General features: G+C 45.4%; 1 protein-coding gene across 1 annotated transcript; it reads right to left on the bottom strand.

Annotated features, from left to right (window-relative positions):
* Positions 1 to 2,358: 2,358 nt before the first annotated feature.
* On the bottom strand, positions 2,359 to 16,291 carry MRPS21 (mitochondrial ribosomal protein S21). The gene is made up of 3 exons (XM_074981021.1): positions 16,169 to 16,291; positions 13,967 to 14,171; positions 2,359 to 2,793 (listed from the first exon to the last, which is right to left on the bottom strand). Exons 2-3 carry the CDS (start codon positions 14,047 to 14,049, stop codon positions 2,613 to 2,615), a joined length of 264 nt encoding a protein of 87 aa, XP_074837122.1. The 5' UTR covers positions 14,050 to 14,171; positions 16,169 to 16,291; the 3' UTR covers positions 2,359 to 2,612.
* Positions 16,292 to 17,832: the final 1,541 nt, after the last annotated feature.

Raw genomic sequence — 17,832 nt, 5'->3', positions numbered from 1 at the left:
AATGCTATCAAATAACCTTGCTCCTTCCCTGTTCTGCTTGGCACATGTCAGGCCAAAGGCAGCAGCAATCAAGAAAGTCTTTGCACAAGAATGCCAAATGCAACACACTCTACAGCAAATATCTGCAGTTAGGACATTGCAGAATTGCCACATTAAGCCAGAGTTCTGTCACAGTGGCACATGAGATCTCCAGGCATAGGACTCAATGCCATCACCTCTGCGTGAACTGCATTCATGCAATTTTTAGAACCATTCACACATCTAGATCTAGCATTTAATGGGGGATCATGGTGTTAAGGAAAAAACATGGGATAGGCAGCCAGTCCTGTTCGGCCAAGAGGTTGGGTGCAGTGGTGCTTGTTGTAATGCACAGTAGAATGCCCCAGAATGAGCACTGCAAGTATGGCAACAGGGAATTACTTCATGAAGAAGACTACAAACTCCTGAACCATCATCACACGTTTCCACTCTCAGCCCAGCTGGTCTTTGGAGGTTTCCCAGCCCAGTACTAATCTTGCTATGTAACCTTAATTTGTGAGGACAGAGCACAACTCGTTATCAGTGGCAGGATATCACTAGATCCACTTCCAAGAATGCCCAACTGTAAGGCAAATAGCTTCAGGAGATAAATACTTCCTCCTTGTTTATTCCCAAGCATTTAGTAGGAACATCTACTAGTGCTGTTCTAAATGCTGAAGGACTGCTCTTTTCTGTCCACTTGATTACTTGAGTTGTAATAATAATAATCCACCCTTTAATATAGTGTAGAAGTATACTCCCATCCCAACTGAATCGCTCTAAAAGGAGATCTCACACTGCACTCCACAAAGGAATTACTAGTCACATGGAATGCCTCATTTCTAGCTGCCAAATCACATTACTGGATATCTAAAAATACATTAAATACTTTCCACAGTGAAAGTATGAGGACTTCTGGGATCGGCTTTTTTGTTTGTTTTTGGTCCTGAGCACTAAATTTTATTTTTCCATGCGTGGGGGGCAGCTAATACAATGCTATCCAATTACAGTGTATTTTTATACAAATAAACTTTTGTGGACTCTGGCACGTGGTAAAGGGTGTTCCAGACACTATACATGTTTAAGACCTGCCAGAAAAAGCATGATGGTGAGAAACAGGATTAACTGTAATGAGGAAAGCATTTACAGACATGAGGAGAGGTGGGTGTGAAAATTGTATCTGCAATATTAACCTTCACTATTCCCCCATGATTGCTTAAAAGAAACCTAAATACAAACTACAGAAAGTGTGGCTGTGGCCACACTTGGCCAGAATTTCGAAATGGCCATGCAAATTGCCATTTCAAAGATTACTAATGAGGCGCTGAACTGAATATTCAGCGCCTCACTGGCATTACGACACTTCCGGCCGTGGTGCTTTGAAAGCACCACTTTCGAACACACGACTCGGCATGGCTATATGGGGGTCCTTTTCAAAAGGGCCCCACACATTTCGAAATCTCCTTATTCCCCTCTGCTGAGAGGAATGAGGGGATTTCAAAAGGTGCAGGGTTCTTTAGAAAAGGACCCCCTTGTAGACACGCCGAGCCACACGTTTGAAAGCAGTGCTTTCAAAGCACTGCGGCCAGAAGCGTCCTAATGCTAATGAGGCACTGAATATTCAATTCAGTGCCTCATTAGTAATCTTCGAAATGGCCATTTGCATGGCCATTTTGAAGTTGTGGCCACAGCCAAAATGAAATGGAAACTTCATTAAAAGAAAAAAAACATAAAACAGAAGCAGAATCACTCCAAGGACTTGCTTTTAATTTTTACCCTTCAGCAGCATAAGGAGGCCTTGAAATGGGTGCAATGGGTATGTTTAAACTCACTTTAAGGCTCCTTTATGGTAACGGAGCTGTATAATGGGACCAGAGTGGAAATGAGAAAAAGGCTCTGAATCTCTACTGTCAAAAAATAATCTGTAAATGATGTACATGAATTCTAGAAATCACTTCCATTGCTCTCCATCAAGGGAGTGTAAAATAAAGGGAAGGGGAATGAAAATGTGTGTGAGAATCATCTTCATTCTGGAATAAATCAAACTTAACTCAGGTTTCTCCCTACTTTCACAAACACTGCCAAGTAGGAGCTTATAAATAGAGCCCTGCAGGGATACAAAATTTGGATCTGTATCCATCTGCAATCCACAGAAATGGTCCAGATACAAATATCTGCGGACATAAAGCAGATATCCATGGACTTGCAGGGCTCTAATTGTAATGATCAGCAAGCACTGTCTAAAGAAATAGTTCATAAAGGGAAACCTAATAGTAACATCTGAATTAATATAGTTTGCTTATGTTCGAGTCACACAAGAAGAGCAGGACAACATGCTAAAATGGACACTTTATTAACAGGCAGAAAGACACAACATGGTAACTGGTTCAAAACAGATTTGATAGTACAATGTCTGTGGATCCTGCCCTGGTGGAGAAGGGAGCTCAGTCTCCATTAGCCCAATGAGTCATTGGCCTCTTGGCTGAGACTAGCAATGAAGTGATCAGATCTGACAGTGGTATGGCTATTTTTGTTACCTGCTCGTTTGTTTTAAGCAGAATCACGATTTTCCAAGCTACTGCCGTTCTTTTGCTCTAATAGCCTAGCCAGGGATCCAGTCGATTCTTTCTCATTAGAAATGCAATCTTCCTGGCCATCTCCGTATTATAGATCCGCCGGCACGTGTCATAGGTCTCTCGCTTCCTCTTGCGACACGGTTTCTCATAGTACCGGCGCCGTTTCACATCCTCAGTGATCCCATCCATCGTTAGAATTCTGTGGAGATTAATCAGGTGTCATATTTTGCATTTTTCTAGGGCCTTCCCTTTGAGCACAATGAGGAGCTTGACAAGCATTCATTCCAGTCTAAGCCCAGTGAAGTCAACTGTCCACACAGTATATCAGAGGAATGGAATCTAGAAGTCTGATTTTTCAGCCCTCTGCTCCAAACATTAATCACTCCCCACCCCCAATGTATGGCACCCATAGGTGACATCAGCACAACAGGCATAATTTATTCAGCAGCACCTTCTCTTACTGCTACCAGAGTTCAGATAGTGCCTTTCAATAATTCCCTACCTCTCTTAACAGAAGAGGGGCTAAGAGCTGCTAGCTAAAAGGTTGCTGGCTACCAGAAGTGGAGACAGACAAACTGCTGATGAGGAATACAAAAGAAACAGCACAAGCATGTAGGAACAAAATCATAGCCAGTCTACACTAACAACTTATCTCTTACTATATATTTTAGAAATGTGCATCTGTCTGTCCATCTCTGAGTCTGCTTGTACAGAGAACGCCTCCTAAACGTACAAGCTAGGAACAGCAAATTTGGTATCCAGCTTCCCTTTATCATAACTTAAAGTAAGGTCAGGGTTTGGCTATGCCAGAAAAATGGGATGTGTACAGAATGTGATTGGTTTGTATCAAATGGGAAGGGAGGGGTGTGATAGCAGGGACAGTTATACTCACACGTGACCACGGGGGGGCAGCAAACACTCCAAGGAGCAGTTGCTAGCATCTGCAGAGCTCCCCCCCAGCTCTGGGCTAGCTCCAGAGTGCACCAGCAGATGGCCTGCATGGTCCCACCGCATGTCCAGGCCAGCCCCAGGTAGTGCTGGTAGTCAGCCTGCGTAGCTCCCTCTGCCCTAAGCTGGCCTGGGCAGAAGCCAGCAGACAGGGTGCAAGGTCCTCCCCCTAAGTCCGACTAGCCCCAGGAAAGCCAGAGGGCAGGGCGCACAGCCCCCCTGCCCCACCCTGGGCCAGCCCCAGGAGAAGCCAGTGGGCAACCTGTGCAGACCCTCCACCCCAGGCCAGTCCCAGGGAGCAGCCAGCATGCAGAGTGTGTCACTGAGCGTGGGGGAGTTAAAGGGCCCTGCACCCTCACCTGCAGTCAGATGTGACTCTCAGCCAGCAGGCAAAACAGAAGGCTTATTAGTGGACAGGGATACAGCACAGAACAGACTTGTCAGCACAAAAAACAGGAGCAGTCAGTACAATCCATCCTGGGTAGAGGGCCCTAGAGGGGCCCCTCCCCTCTGACTTCCAAGTCAGCTGAGACTGCCTCTCTCCCAACAGTCTGGTCCAAACAGGCCAGCCAGGCCCCTCCTCCAGCTTTTGTCTTGCTTCCCAGGCGAAAGGTGTCACCTGGCCACACCCCATCCAGGCTCAGGTTATGACGGGCATGGCCACTGTGTACACACAAGAAACTATCGCACCTGAAACTCCCACCACCATATAGGAACTGGTGCAGTGCCGAAGGAAACTGAGGCACAAGGGGTTACTACTCAACAGTAGAACACATACACAATATAGCAAGGAGAATAAAATCCCTCCAATCCCCACTTCGTCACAAGGTGCAAGGACCAACCCCAGGGTGAAGCCCACTGCTCCACCTTCTCCCTCCCCGCAGTCCTGACCTGGACCCAGACAATCTCAGTTAAGTCTTCTAGCATTGGTAAAGGTATATTGCTCAGGGATGTGAAAAATCCACATGCTTGAACATTCTAATAATGCCATCCTAACCTCCCCCTGCGTTATGTCAATGGGAGAGCTTCTGCCACAGCCATAGCTACCACCTCGCAAGGAGGTGGATTAATTACTCCAACTGGAGAAGTTTTTCCATTGGCACAACAGCATCTGCACTAAAGCACTGCACCTGCAGAGAGGTACCTGTGCCATTGCAGCGCTGTACAGGAAGACAAGCCTTCAGAAAGGTTAAGGCACAAAATAAGTTACACCTAGGAAGGAATACAAAGGCAATAAGAAGAGGTTCTTTAAATACATCAGGAGCAAGAGAAAGAAAAAGGAAAGCAGAGGTCCGCTACTGGCAGGGAAGGAACGCTAATAACTGATGACATCGAGAAACCTAAAGTATTTCATGCCTATGGAACATTAAGAACGGCCAGACTGGGTCAGACCAAAAGTCCATCTACCTCAGTCTTGTCTTCTGACAGCGGCCAATGCCAGGTGCCCCAGAGGAATGAACAGAACAGGGAATCATCAAATGATTGACAATAGGGTGGGAGGGAGGGGGAGAACCTAAGCCAAAATGGGAAAGATCACATTGAAGAATATTTAGCTAAATTAGATGTATCCACATTAGCAGGGCCGGACAAAACTCATCACAGGGTACTTAAGGGATGAGCTGCAGTAATCTCAGAACTGGTTATCACTATCTTTGAGAGCACCTGGAGGAGCAGGAAGGTTGGAGAAGGGCAAACAGAGAGACACTGGGGAATTATAGACCAGTCACCGCCTGACTTCAGTACCTGGAAAGATACTAGAACCGATTATTGATCAGTTTGTGAGCACCCAACTGACAGCAGAGTTATAAGGAATACCCGGGCAGAATTTGTCAAGAACAATTCATGACAAACCTATGCGATATACTTCTCTGTCAGGGTTACTGCCATAATAGATAGGGAAGAAGCAGTAGCTGTGAGATACAGTAAAAGCTGCATTATCTGGCACTTCACCAGCCAGAAAGCTCTATAAACAAGCCTTTCTGAGCTACACTGGAAGTCCAGTTTATAATGCAGTTGGCATTAGGCCAGCAGCCTCCCTCCCTGGCTCCCCAGAAGTGGCAATATCTCCCTGTTGCTCTTAGGTGGAGAAACAGCCACAGGGGTACCCCATGAACCCCGTGATCAGATCTAAACCTATCTCTGACTGACAGCTCTGACAGATAAATTCCTCTAGCGCCTGAAGGAGAAACTGCACTCCTACACTTGCCATTGTTAGTGTCCAAAGTCACTGGCAAAATGGATCTTTGGAATTTTATATGAATGAAATCTTATGTAGTATCTGTATTTACACAGCTGGACTGGCTGAAATCCAAGGGGCTTGGATCTCTGCAGCTTTTCCAAAGAAAGGCCAGGAATAGTTACTGCTTCCTTTTACACTTCACATTGACAGGAACTGCCGATGGAGAAACTAAAGCAGAGAGAGATCTGGGGAAGCTATTTGCCCCAGGTCACAGAGCTACAGCAATTGTATAGCTGAAATCAATGTATCTGCATTCATCTAACTTGGCCATCTATACTAGAAAAGGTTGACGACAGTTTCTGGTGTCAAGCTCCCTTACTCCTCACATCTCATGAGGAGTACAGGGGTCAACTGACAGGTCAATTTTGTGTCTCTCTAATAAATACCCTAAATCAAACCCCAGATCAACCCTGAGTACTTTGATCTTCAGGGGTAGTGTAGACCTGTCCTGACTGAGCCAACAACAGAACCAAGAACTTCTAGCTCCTGTATCTTTGTACAACCATCTTTCCTCCCTTCTCAGAGCAGACACAGAATAAAAGTAAGAGGAGGATTTCTAAGCCACCCAGTCCCTCTCCATGCTGAAGCCAGCCACTTGTGACTTCAAAGGACAGTTTTACAACATGATCATCTTTTTGTTGCTCTTTACTCTTCAGGACTGAAGAAAATCAGAATGCACAATGGAGGAATTTCACCACCACAAGGAGAAAACTGCTATTTAGCACAGGAAACTGCTGCTTAGCTCCCCTTTCATAGAAGATGCTTGATTTGTCTAGTTGTGAATCTCGTATCACCCCATACAATGACAACTAGCCAAAGCACTTCAAGGGCTAACTCAGACAGAGCTTTGAGAGATTTAGCGACCTTCAGTTGTACTGATTGACCTGCCCAGTAATACAGCCCTCATCAAATCTATTACAGACTTTTTAAGACACACTGTTAATTATTTTATTTTAAGCCAGCAATTTAGCCAGTGTAAAGAAAAGGTATTACTGTATTAATAATCAAGTTTGTTTTAATTACATTGCTAAAAATAACAATGAAAAATGTTTTTTTGTTGAGATTTACAAATTTCATTTCATTGTGGGGAACTCAAAACACTACAGCAGCTTTGATAGGGCATGAGAATGAGAACCTGAAACAGACCAGAAAAAAGTGAAATCAATAGACTAATTTTCATCAAACAAAATGAAATGCCAAATTTAAAAAAAATAGTAAAAAATGACAGGTAAGTTAGATTTTAAAACATGTTTACTCATGAAGTAACAGTCTAAAGTACTGCTGACGTCACAAATAACGAATGTGCATTTTACAAGAATTTCTATAATCTGACAGTTTCTCTTTAAGAAAGTTCAGATTTGAATAGAAGCCCTTTTAGAATATAAGCATTCACATGGCAATGCACACAGCCAGTATGTCAGCAGATAACGTGTGTAAGATAAATAGTCTTGAATGGACTGAAAAACCCACCCACAAGTGTCCAGCATCCAATAAGATATCACTCAGTTGCTTTTACCTCCCCCGCTTGTCACAAAAGAACAGCCAATCAGAAGGCAGCAAGACTTTCTGCATCAAGCACTTGTTATGTAACATCCTGCTCTTAGTTACAGTCCCATGGGCAAGGGCTGAGAGATACACATGTTCAGCTCAGGAGCTACACAGACATTTTAAAAACATGTTGCCTTTTGCACAGTTCTGAACAAACACTTATGGTGTAATTGCAGTTCAATCTATATTTAAACCAGCATCTATGATCCGCAAATCTGCTGGTCACAGTAAGGAGAGAAGAAAAACATAGTGCTGTTAAAAAAGGATGTGGTCAAAGATCTGAGGACCAGAAATTGACCTGCAAATATGTTTTTTAAATGAGCTTATAAGAGTTAAATACTTCCAACTGCAGCTGGTACAGTAAAAGCTGTGTTATCCAGCATTCGGATAACCAGCCCTCTCAACTAACATCAACTAACTAACCACCAGCCACGTGGCCAGGAACAGCAGAGCGAAGCTGTCTACCAGTTGCCTGGTAGGGCTGACTGCTGTGGGGCCGGCAGCCACCACGCTGACAGACTGGGGCCAGCTGCTGCAGGGCTGGCTGCCCAACTGTGGCTGGCAGAGCAGGGCCAGCAGCCCTGTTCGACTATCCGGAAATTTTGATTACATGGCAGTCCCTTTTCCCCAGGGTTGCTGGATAATCAGGCTCCTACTATAATTAGTTTCCCTCTAGCCATGGTCAGCCAGCTCCCACCCAGTCATGACCTGATCTGAACCATGCTGTAAAGTCACAGCTATCAAAGAAGGCCAGTGCAACAAGGATCATCTTTTGGTAGGTAGGGCTGTTCCAAATTCACAGCCATGCAAATCACACCATGGACCATGAAATCTGGTGTCCTTCTGTGAAATCAGGCCTTTTGTGTGCTTTTACCCTAAACTACACAGATTTCCCAGGGGAGACCAGTGTTCCTTAAATTGGGGGACCCTGACCCAAAAGGGAGTTGCAGGGGGATCACGAGGTTATTTTAGTCTGAGAGGGGCAGCTGAGTTAGTCTGTAGCTTCACAAAAAAAAAGGTGTCCTGTAGCACCTTAAAGACTAGCAAATGTATTTATTTGAGGCCTGGATTATCCTTATTACCACTTAATAAATAAATGTGTTAAGTCTTTAAGGTGCTTCAGGACTGCTTGTTTCTTGTAAGGTTATTTTAGGAGCGTCACAGTATTACCATCCTTATTTCTGCCTTGTCTTCATTGCTGGGTGGCCAGAGAACAGAGGTCGTCAGTTTGCAGTTGCACAGCTCTGAAGCCAGCACCCTACCAGCAGCAGCACAGAGGTAAGTGGGGCAATAACATACCCATGTCGCCTTTACTTCTGTAGTGCTGCTTTCAGACCCGGGTGGCCAGAGAGTGGCACCTGCTGATTAAGGTCCCAGCTCTGCAGGCAGCAGTCCAGAAGTAAGGGCAGCAATACCATCCCATGATATCTTTACTTCTGTGCTGCTGCTGGCAGTAGCTCTGCCTTCAGAGCTGGATTCATAGCCAGCAGTCACCACTTCCAACTGCCAGCAGCTGCACAGAAGTTAAGAGCAGCAGTACCGCAAACCCTGTGGGGCCCCAGTGCCTCAGTGCATAAGAGGAGCATGGGCAAGGGGGCCAGACAGGGGGTGTGTGGGCTGCAGGTGAAGCCCCACTGGGCCACATGCAGCCCGAGGACCACACATTGCCCACAGTTGATGAGTACACTGATTGAAGTCTTGGACATAGCTCTGCAAAGCTTGTAATACAAAGGGGGTCCTTTGGATACAGAAGTGACTTTGCAAGAGCCATACCATGTTTTTAAAGACTGCTTACTCGACTCTAGTGTAATCCAGCCCCACGCTTCAGCAAAATTCTCAGTTTCATATCACCTGGGAGAGGGAGCTTGACAGAAAAGTAGGACTTTGGGGAGACAAACAAAATGCTTTGATATTCAGGAACATATCCCAGAAAAGCAGCCAGCTCTGAACTGATGGGGACTGATCAGGGACACACTGAGTACTGAAGAACAGAGCATAGCAAGGGAGAATAAAGATTACAATGTGCCTTGAAATAAAAGCATCTGTCACTCCTAAGTTACTTTACGACAATGCAGAGCTAATCACAACGCAACCTCTCCCCAGTTCCTCAGGTAAATGAGGTACTTGCCTTACGCAGCAGAAAAGAGCTTTTATGCTCAATAAAACTCCACATCCAAAGTACAATCTTTTCCAAAGACAGCCTCATTAATGGACAGGAGGGGCACAACACAGAGCATGCTAATACCTCACACACACGCACACATAATGTGCAAGGAATCACAATTCCTGCCCTCCAACACTAGTCAAAGAGATCAAAGTACTTAATAGAAGCTGACATCTGTTGCCAGCATTTGATTAAATGTCCCAGTGAGATTGAGAGTTAACAGAAAACACTGCACTTCTAGAGTTTTCATACTGACACCAGCAGAGGTCACTGTGTTCACAGGACTGAAGCACACTGCCACATAGCATAAAGAAGTGGGTCTGTCCCATGAAAGTTCACCTAATAATCTATTTTGCTAGTCTTTAAAGTGCTACTTGACTGCTTTTTGTTTTGATAGCATAAAACACCATCTACCGGTTACCACAAAGCAGTAGATATCTGAGTGAAGAAACAGGCACACATGCATAGCGAAGCAAGTAAAATTCCCAAGCAAGGCATGTTATAATATATATACTGGGCTTATGGGACGTTAGTGATTTGGACACACTTGACTCACTCAGCCATCGTTGACGATACAATGCACGTGCTAGTTAGAGCTCATGTCTCATTATTCTACTGCACAATCTATTGACTGCAATGAGGCCCCTGTATGCATGAAATATGGGCTCATTTGAATCCCTGGAGGGACAAGGATGTAATGGTTAGAGCTGAGCATTCGCCATCAGATCATCATTCTATTCTCAGCTCCATCACTGACACACCTTGAACAAGTCATTACACATGCACCCCTCTGTTCCCCCACCTGTAAAATGGGGATAAACCATTCTTCTCATGGGAAAGAATTGTAGGGCTTAGTTCATGTTAGCTCCTCAGATGCAAAGTGCTTGAGAAGAATAAAGTACTATGCTTTAGTACTATTATTAGTATTAGTATTATCAATATGCATATTACATTTGCAGACATCAGAGATGTTAAAACAGTTAACCAGTTAAATGATAGCACTTAACCAGTTAACCTACATTCTGCCAGCTGGCCCAGCCCTGCTGCAGCCATGAGTTCCCACAACTGGCCAAGCCGCAGCCAGGGGTGTCCCATTCTGGTTAAACAGTAAGCAGTAAGTGACATGCTTACTGGATGACCATTAACATCCCTAGTATCCATTGATTCATCTACAGGAGAGAAGTATGGTACTTACATTTTGCAGATAAAGAAACACAGATCTTGACTCATGGGGGAAGAAGTCCTTGTCAAAGCCAGAAATCAGTTACAGAACCCTGGATCCTATGCACAGGATCATGACTTATTGAGCTTTGACAATATACTTGGCAGCGCATGCACAGAAAAATTCCCTAGCAGTTTAAGTCACATACACCACACTTTGCCTCCTCTCTGATGGATACCCAAAGTAGCATACTGCTCAATGAATTCACATTAACCTGAAAAAAATCAAACAGTGGCCAAAGAAGAATAAGGGAAAGCAAATGAAAAAGACATTAAATTCTAAACATGCTCCAGCTGTGAAACGTGACCATTTATCTCAAAAAGAAGATGCCTGACCAATTAATATTTCTTTCCCCAAGTCAGAGTTCTGATCAGAGAAGATGAATGCTAACATGCCACTGAACTAACACCTCATTCAGAGCTGATGAGCATTATCCTTAATGCCTTCCCGTGTGTCAAACAAAGGCATCCTAGTACATGCTAGACCTATTATAAGGCAAATGCTACTTCATAGTATTTAGAAAGTAAAAGCAAGTGTCACAGACCAACATGCAAAATATGGCCCAATGCCCAAATGAGATAAAGCGCCTGAAAATTTTAGTTTGTTTCTGAGGAATAATTAAAGCATTAATAGTGCAGCAAGATGTTTGCTACCCTTACACAGTGGATAGCGACACACTGTTTCTACCGTAGACACTGCAAGCTGTAGGTCTGATCCTGCATTCAGTCAGTGGTCGTTTGGGGTGCACAAGGAATGTTAACAGCAACAAAGGGTCCTGTGGCATCTTATAGACTAACAGAAAAGTTTTGAGCATGAGCTTTCGTGAGCACAGACTCACCTCATCAGATGCTGGACTGTTAGAATGTTAGACCAAGCTGTGAGTAATCACACAAGTTACATTGGTTTAGTGTGGATGAGAGCAATTGCATTCAGAGTTAAGCTCAGATGAATTTTCACATTTCATTTCTTTTTGTTCCAAATGAAGACTCCCATCTCTGTGCAATCCTTGATAGACATGAATAACAAATATTCTACCATTTTCTGATGCTTTCCTTTGTCCTTCAGAGCTTCCCAACACATCTGCAAGTGGGCCATTATCTACATTTTTCAGGTGGAAGCTGAGGTGCAGGGAGATGTGAATTTACCACAGTCAGACAGAACAAATTTATCCAGATGATATATCAGCAGCAGGTTGGGAAAATAAACCCATGCCTTTAATCCACAAAAATCATCCTTCTTTCACTGGATACAGCAAAGGATTAGTGGGCGATCTAGTATAACCTTCCTCAACCTTTTTGATACTGAGACCTGCTTGCTGCCTTCCTAATCTGCACAGAGAGATTTAAGGAACTAATTTCTCTCGATGACTGGTCTGTGGACTGGCAATGATCTGTGCAGCGATGGGCAACTTAGGCTAGAGAGTGGCCTGCCTAAGTGGCCCTCCTTCATCTCAGTGGGCTACAAGATTGTGGCAATGAAGACAGTATTCTGGGACAGGGTAGTTTTGCTAACTGTGCTTGTGTACCTAGAATTTGCTGTGTATGCCAGAACTGTAGCTGCAGAGGGAGCACACGACTCACAGTCAATGTTGCGTGCAATCAGCATGCACCTCACTTCATGTGTCCTTTGTTTACGTGTGTATTACTTTAAGTAATATAGGAAGGGAAAAAACCTATGCAGACAAACCAGAGAAACCCAGCAACCCTGTGTGTGGGCAACAATAAACAGACTGTCTCAATGGGCACACACAGAACCCCAATGAGCCCACTGCCCCAACACAAATGGAAGATTAGTCCCTCCAGTCCAGTCTTTGGTAGATTGATCCCTCTTGTTTAAATGTCCAAGTTTCACTCCCTTCCTATAGAATGCAATACTCCAAAATCTCAAGATTAGTAAACAATTCTTAGTTCTCAGCCCATGCTTTCCTTTTCCTTGTCATCCCAAATCTCTAGTTACAACCCTGCTGTGATGCTCTAAACTAGTCCTTCCTCTCACTGGCAGCTACTCCCTTTAAATATATGCCCACGTTAAACGACCAAGGTGAAATATGCATCCTTTTACGGGCTTACTGGCTTTAATCTTTTTCCTATGAAATGTAAAGTAATACAGATTTAAATTTAGTGATTTTAATTAATACAGTGTTTGGACACTCATTTTCCTGTAGCAAAATGAAAATGTTAAGTAAAGCTGTGAGACTGTGGTTGCTTTGTGCATTTCACATACATGATGAACCGAGATTTGCTGAACTCTCACTGAATGTGTTAATTCTCTCCAGGATTAATGAGTTTTTCTCTATGGTTGGGTGGTTTGCCATGCCTAGGGCCAGCCAGCTTGTTTCAGGGGCTGCTCTCACAGCACAATAGAGACAAGATAGTCTGTGAGGAGAGGCTGAGGGATTTGGGCTTTTTTAGTTTACAGAAGAGAAGACTGAGGGGTAATTTAATAGCAGCCTTCAACTTCCTGAAAGGGAACTCTAAAGAGGATGGTGAGAAACTGTTCTCAGTGGTGTCAGATAGCAGAACAAGGAGTAATGGTCTGAAGTTACACAAGGCGTCGAGTAGGTTGGATATTAGGAAAAACTACTTCACCAGGAAGGTGCTGAAGCACTGGAATGCGTTGCCTAGAGAGGTGGTGGATTCTCTATCCCTGGAGGTTTTTAAGTCCTGGCTGGGATGACTTAGATGGGGTTCATCCTGCTCAAAGCAGGGGGCTGGACTAGACGACCTCCTGAGGTCCCTTCCAGCCCTAGGATTTTATGATTCCACCTATAGAGAGGCTGTTCATAGTCCTTTAAAGCCATGTCGGAGTCTCTTCACTGCAGTTTAAAGTCACACTGCACACTGACCAGAGCTTGTCAAATGGCCCCTTTGATTTTTCTGTGTTCTCACATGTCCCCTTTCTCTCCAATCAGAGTCATTCAACGACAGACGCAAGAACAGAAGCCAGTCTCTTGACCCTGCCAGGCCACTGTTCTGACCAGTACACCACATAGGATTAAAACTATTACTAGCTATTGGAAACCTCCCTTCCACTAGCAAGGCTTGAGAATGTGATTTGCTCAATGGTTTTTGCTCTAACAATACCCAAATAAATACAAGTCACAATGTATCCGGAATGCAAGTAACTAACCAGAGGTAAGCCTAACGACATGTGCTACAAAGAAATAGCAATGAGCCCACAGAGGACTCACTTTGCTCATCGGTAAAATGCAGCCACTTCTGGAGTGGAGTCTAACAGCTTTTAACATGTACCTGGTTAGCGTCCTGTAAGCAGCATCCGCATTCCCATTCTGGACCATCACCGTTCTGGCAATAAATTTCAGGTGATGTGTCATTTTGGGTGCAGCTGTCCCCGAAGAAGCTTAAATCACAGACCCAGAGGGTTCTCTTTAAATGTTTTTGATGTCTATACCAATAACCTGATCTTCAGGGAAACCTCTGAAGTAAGGCCTGAGACCTAAGGGGGAAAACAAGTCCAAAAATGTAAGCATAAGTAACTGATTTCTAAAGACAGACATCAGATGTTTCTTGTGCCTTTTCTCTTTGCTGTGTATGGTGCACAGCAATTGATAGGTCTCTATCTTAAGGCAGCGGTTCCCAACCTTTTCACTCATGTGGAACCCCAATCACATCCCAAGCCATTCGCAGACCTCTAATCACCCCCAAAACTGTTGACAGATCTCCAGTTGCTCCTCAAACCATTCACAGAAACCCCACTGCCCCCCAAACCGTTCACAGAAATCCAGTTTTTCCCTAAACTGTTCACAGAACCCCAAATCACAGCCAATTCTACTTTCTATGATCATTTTTAATTATCTTTTCTTTTTTCCACAGACCCCCTACAATGCCCTGGCAGACCCCAGGTTGGGAACCACTATCCTAAGGTATTTTCTACAGTAAATTTTAACCAGAATGCTTTTGAGCATGTTGACAACAACCTGCTCTACACCTGCAACATTCTTGACAATGGGAAGCTACTGTATGCGAACGGATTTCCTCTAGTCCGGCCTTGCTTGTCCTTTCTGGTTCTGAACTCATTTTTATTACTATTCATCTGAAGACACTCTTAAAAATAATAATCATAGGACTCGATGGGACCTCAAGAGGTCATCTAGTCTAGTCTCCTGCACTTACAGGAGACTCTCCTGTATTTAGACTATTCCTGACAATGGCTGTCAAATCTGCTCTGAAAAAGCTCCAATGAGGGAGATTGCACAACCTCCCTAGGCAATTTATGCCAATGCTCAACTGTCTTCACAGATAGGTTTTCCTAATGTCCATCCTAAACCTCCCTTGCTGCAATTTAAGTCCGTTGCTTCTTGTCCTATTTATACTCAGAGGCTAAGGAGAATAATTTTTCTCCCTCCTCCTTAACAATCTTTTATGTAATTAAAAACAGCTTTGTCCCCTTCTCAGTCCTCTCTTCCGGATTAAACAAATCCATTCTTTTTTCAAATCTCGCCCCACAGGTCATGTTTTCTAAGGGCTTTAATGTATCTGGACTTTCTCCAATTTGTCCGTATCTTTTCTGAAATATAGCTCCCAGAACTGTACACAATATTCCAGTTGAGACCTAATCAGCATGGAGTAGAGCAGAAGAATTACTGCTGGTCTCTTGCTTAGAACAGGGGTGAGCAAACTTTTTACAGCAGGCCCCACTTTTTGTCCCTTTAATCAGCAGGACCCTCCCCACCCCCAACCTCTTTAATGTAATCCAAACCAATGAAAATCTCAGTTACGTTTATATGGAAAAACCCCATTTCAGCACATATAAGAAACTATGTAGGATTTAAATATTTTATTAATCAGTATACAAACGTGAATACAAATAGATAAGCACAGTTAACAAATTTCAACATTTTTAATGAGATGGATGAATCTGAGACACAGCATCTGACAGCCTGCTAGTTACCAAATTTCACTCCCCCCACCCACTTTGCTTACCCTGGCTTAGAACGCTTTATTGCTGAAGTATGGGGGTGGGGATGGACACTGTTTGAACATTTATTCTCTGATGGCAACGAATCCTTTGTGAAACCAACTGCCAAAATCCCACATTTATTCGGTATTGTTGTTAACAACCCAGGGTGCACCTCAGAAACATCCTCTCGCTAGGACAAGCCTTGTGCCCCTTCCGCTACCTGACCCCTGACTGGGGGGAACGGATGTGCCACACCCCTACCCCTGCCCCTCCCCAGGAGGATGTGCCCATGGCCCTACCCCGCCTCTTCCCAAGCTGGAGGGGGCCCCTACCCCCCAATCTCCCGCCCTTCCCCAGCCTGTGGGGGGGACCGTGATGTGCCCCTTCTCCCCACCCATTCGCTCCCAACCCGCCCACGAGGCTCCGACCCCGACGCAGCCGCCTCCCCGCCGGGCCCAGCTTCTACGCGAGCCCGTGGATCCGAGCGGCCCATCGCCGCGCCACGGGGCCTCCCGGCCCTGCGAGACACTCACCCGCCCGAGCGCCTGCCCGCCACAGACACCGGAACCGGAACCGGAACCGAGAGCCTCCTAGGAAACCATGGCAACCAGGCCCGCCTACTGGGGGGTGGGGCGGCGGAGAGGGGGCTGTTGAGGGGCGCAGGGGAGGGGGGCGCTGGAGGGCCAAGGCAGGGGGCCAAAACAGAGGGGGGCAGGGGTAGGGGTGTAGCGTAGGAGATGTTGGGGGCCAAGGCGGGGGGAGGGCAGGAGATGTTGGGGGCGCCAGGGAGGGCAGGGGAGGTGTTGGGGGGCAAGGAAAAGGGAGCGCGGGGCAAGGTATGGGAGGGAAGCGGAGTACTGGGGTGCAGGGCAGGGGAGGTGGGCCACAGGGCAGGGGGACAAGGGGAGGGGGCGGGGAGGGGAGGGCAGGGCAGGGAGATGTTTGGGGTGGGCTGGGACAGTCCTTGCAGGCACAGGGCGGGGAGAAGTGTTACAGGGGTTGTGGGACCCAAGGTCTGGGCAAGGACTTGGAGGGGGCAGGCCAGGGATGCAGCCTCTGCCCAGACCCCCACGTCCAACATGAGCACAGCCCTCTTCCCATTTTAGGAACTGAGGCAGTAACTGCAGATTCCCATAATTTTCGTTTCGGGAGCTGAGGGGTAGCGTTAGCGTCACCTTCCCTGGCTGTGGGGGCAGCATTGCTGGCTGTAGGCACACAGAAATCGTGAGCCGGGCTCCTGTAAGCATAGCATTGGCTACAAATCATGAGGGGTTTTTCTGAATAATAGTTGTGGGGTTCTGTGTATTTGCCTTGTGGCCGTTGAGCCCTCACGGTGCACTTGGGCCACGTCTTCCAGCTTTTCGTTTCAGTCATGAGGCCTGGAAAGAAATTTATGTTGACTGAGTCGAAAGCTGAAATTCTCACACCATTGCATGACTGCAGGAGCCGGGGCTTTCAGAAAAATGCCAAATTTTGTCAGACTGGCAAGAAAATCACAACAGTTTGCAGCACTGCCTGTAGTAACCATGCCAGTGTGATGGAAGGGGATGTTGTTGGCAAATGGAGTTGGGCTACAGGGCTCAGCAGTTCCCATATTTAATATATATGGAGATACGCCATCATAGAGCTGGAAGGGACCTTGGGAGGTCATCGAGTCCAGTCCCCTGCCCTCTTGGCAGGACCAAGCACCATCCCTTTCCCTGCCCCCAATCTATTTGTGCCAGATCCCTAAATGGCTCCCTCAAGGATTGAGCTCACAACACTGGTTTAGCAGGCCAGTGCTCAAACCAGCAAGCTATCCCTCCCCCACATACCACTTTGCCACTTATTTCCCCAGGAAACTATGTAGATTACATGGATACAGAGAATGAGGTTTGAGGTGGGTTCCTTGGAAAGCTCATTGTGTTGTACAAGTGATGCCGGAGGTTTAAGAAAAAGTCCAAAGTGTGTTGGTTTAAAATCAAACTCCTGCTACGAGAAAGTCAGGCAGCCAGCTATGTTTCAGGGCCAAGATTAGAAAACCATAAATAAAATAAATTAGTGAGAAGTGTCACAGAAATGGAAGCAGTAAGGAAAGAGAAGTAGATAGATTAGATGATGTGACACAGCAGTAAATCTGCTAGAGAGCGACTAACAGGTCAGTGATGAATAGATTAGATTCTGAATTTTTCCTACACTGTTCAACATTATTTAAGGC

The sequence above is a fragment of the Carettochelys insculpta genome, chromosome 30 (genome assembly GCF_033958435.1).
Source record: "Carettochelys insculpta isolate YL-2023 chromosome 30, ASM3395843v1, whole genome shotgun sequence".
NCBI classification, from domain to species: domain Eukaryota; kingdom Metazoa; phylum Chordata; order Testudines; family Carettochelyidae; genus Carettochelys; species Carettochelys insculpta.
The sequence above is the reverse complement of the archived record's forward strand: the minus strand, read 5'-3'. Positions and strand labels throughout refer to the sequence as shown.

Bases quoted from the DNA above. Each gene is read 5' to 3' on its own strand.
- MRPS21 (XM_074981021.1), bottom strand. From the start codon at position 14,049: ATGACACATCACCTGAAATTTATTGCCAGAACGGTGATGGTCCAGAAT. The intron at 2,794-13,966 runs GTACATGTTAAA...TAATCTCCACAG, and splicing joins GCTTACAGGACGCTAACCAG to AATTCTAACGATGGATGGGA.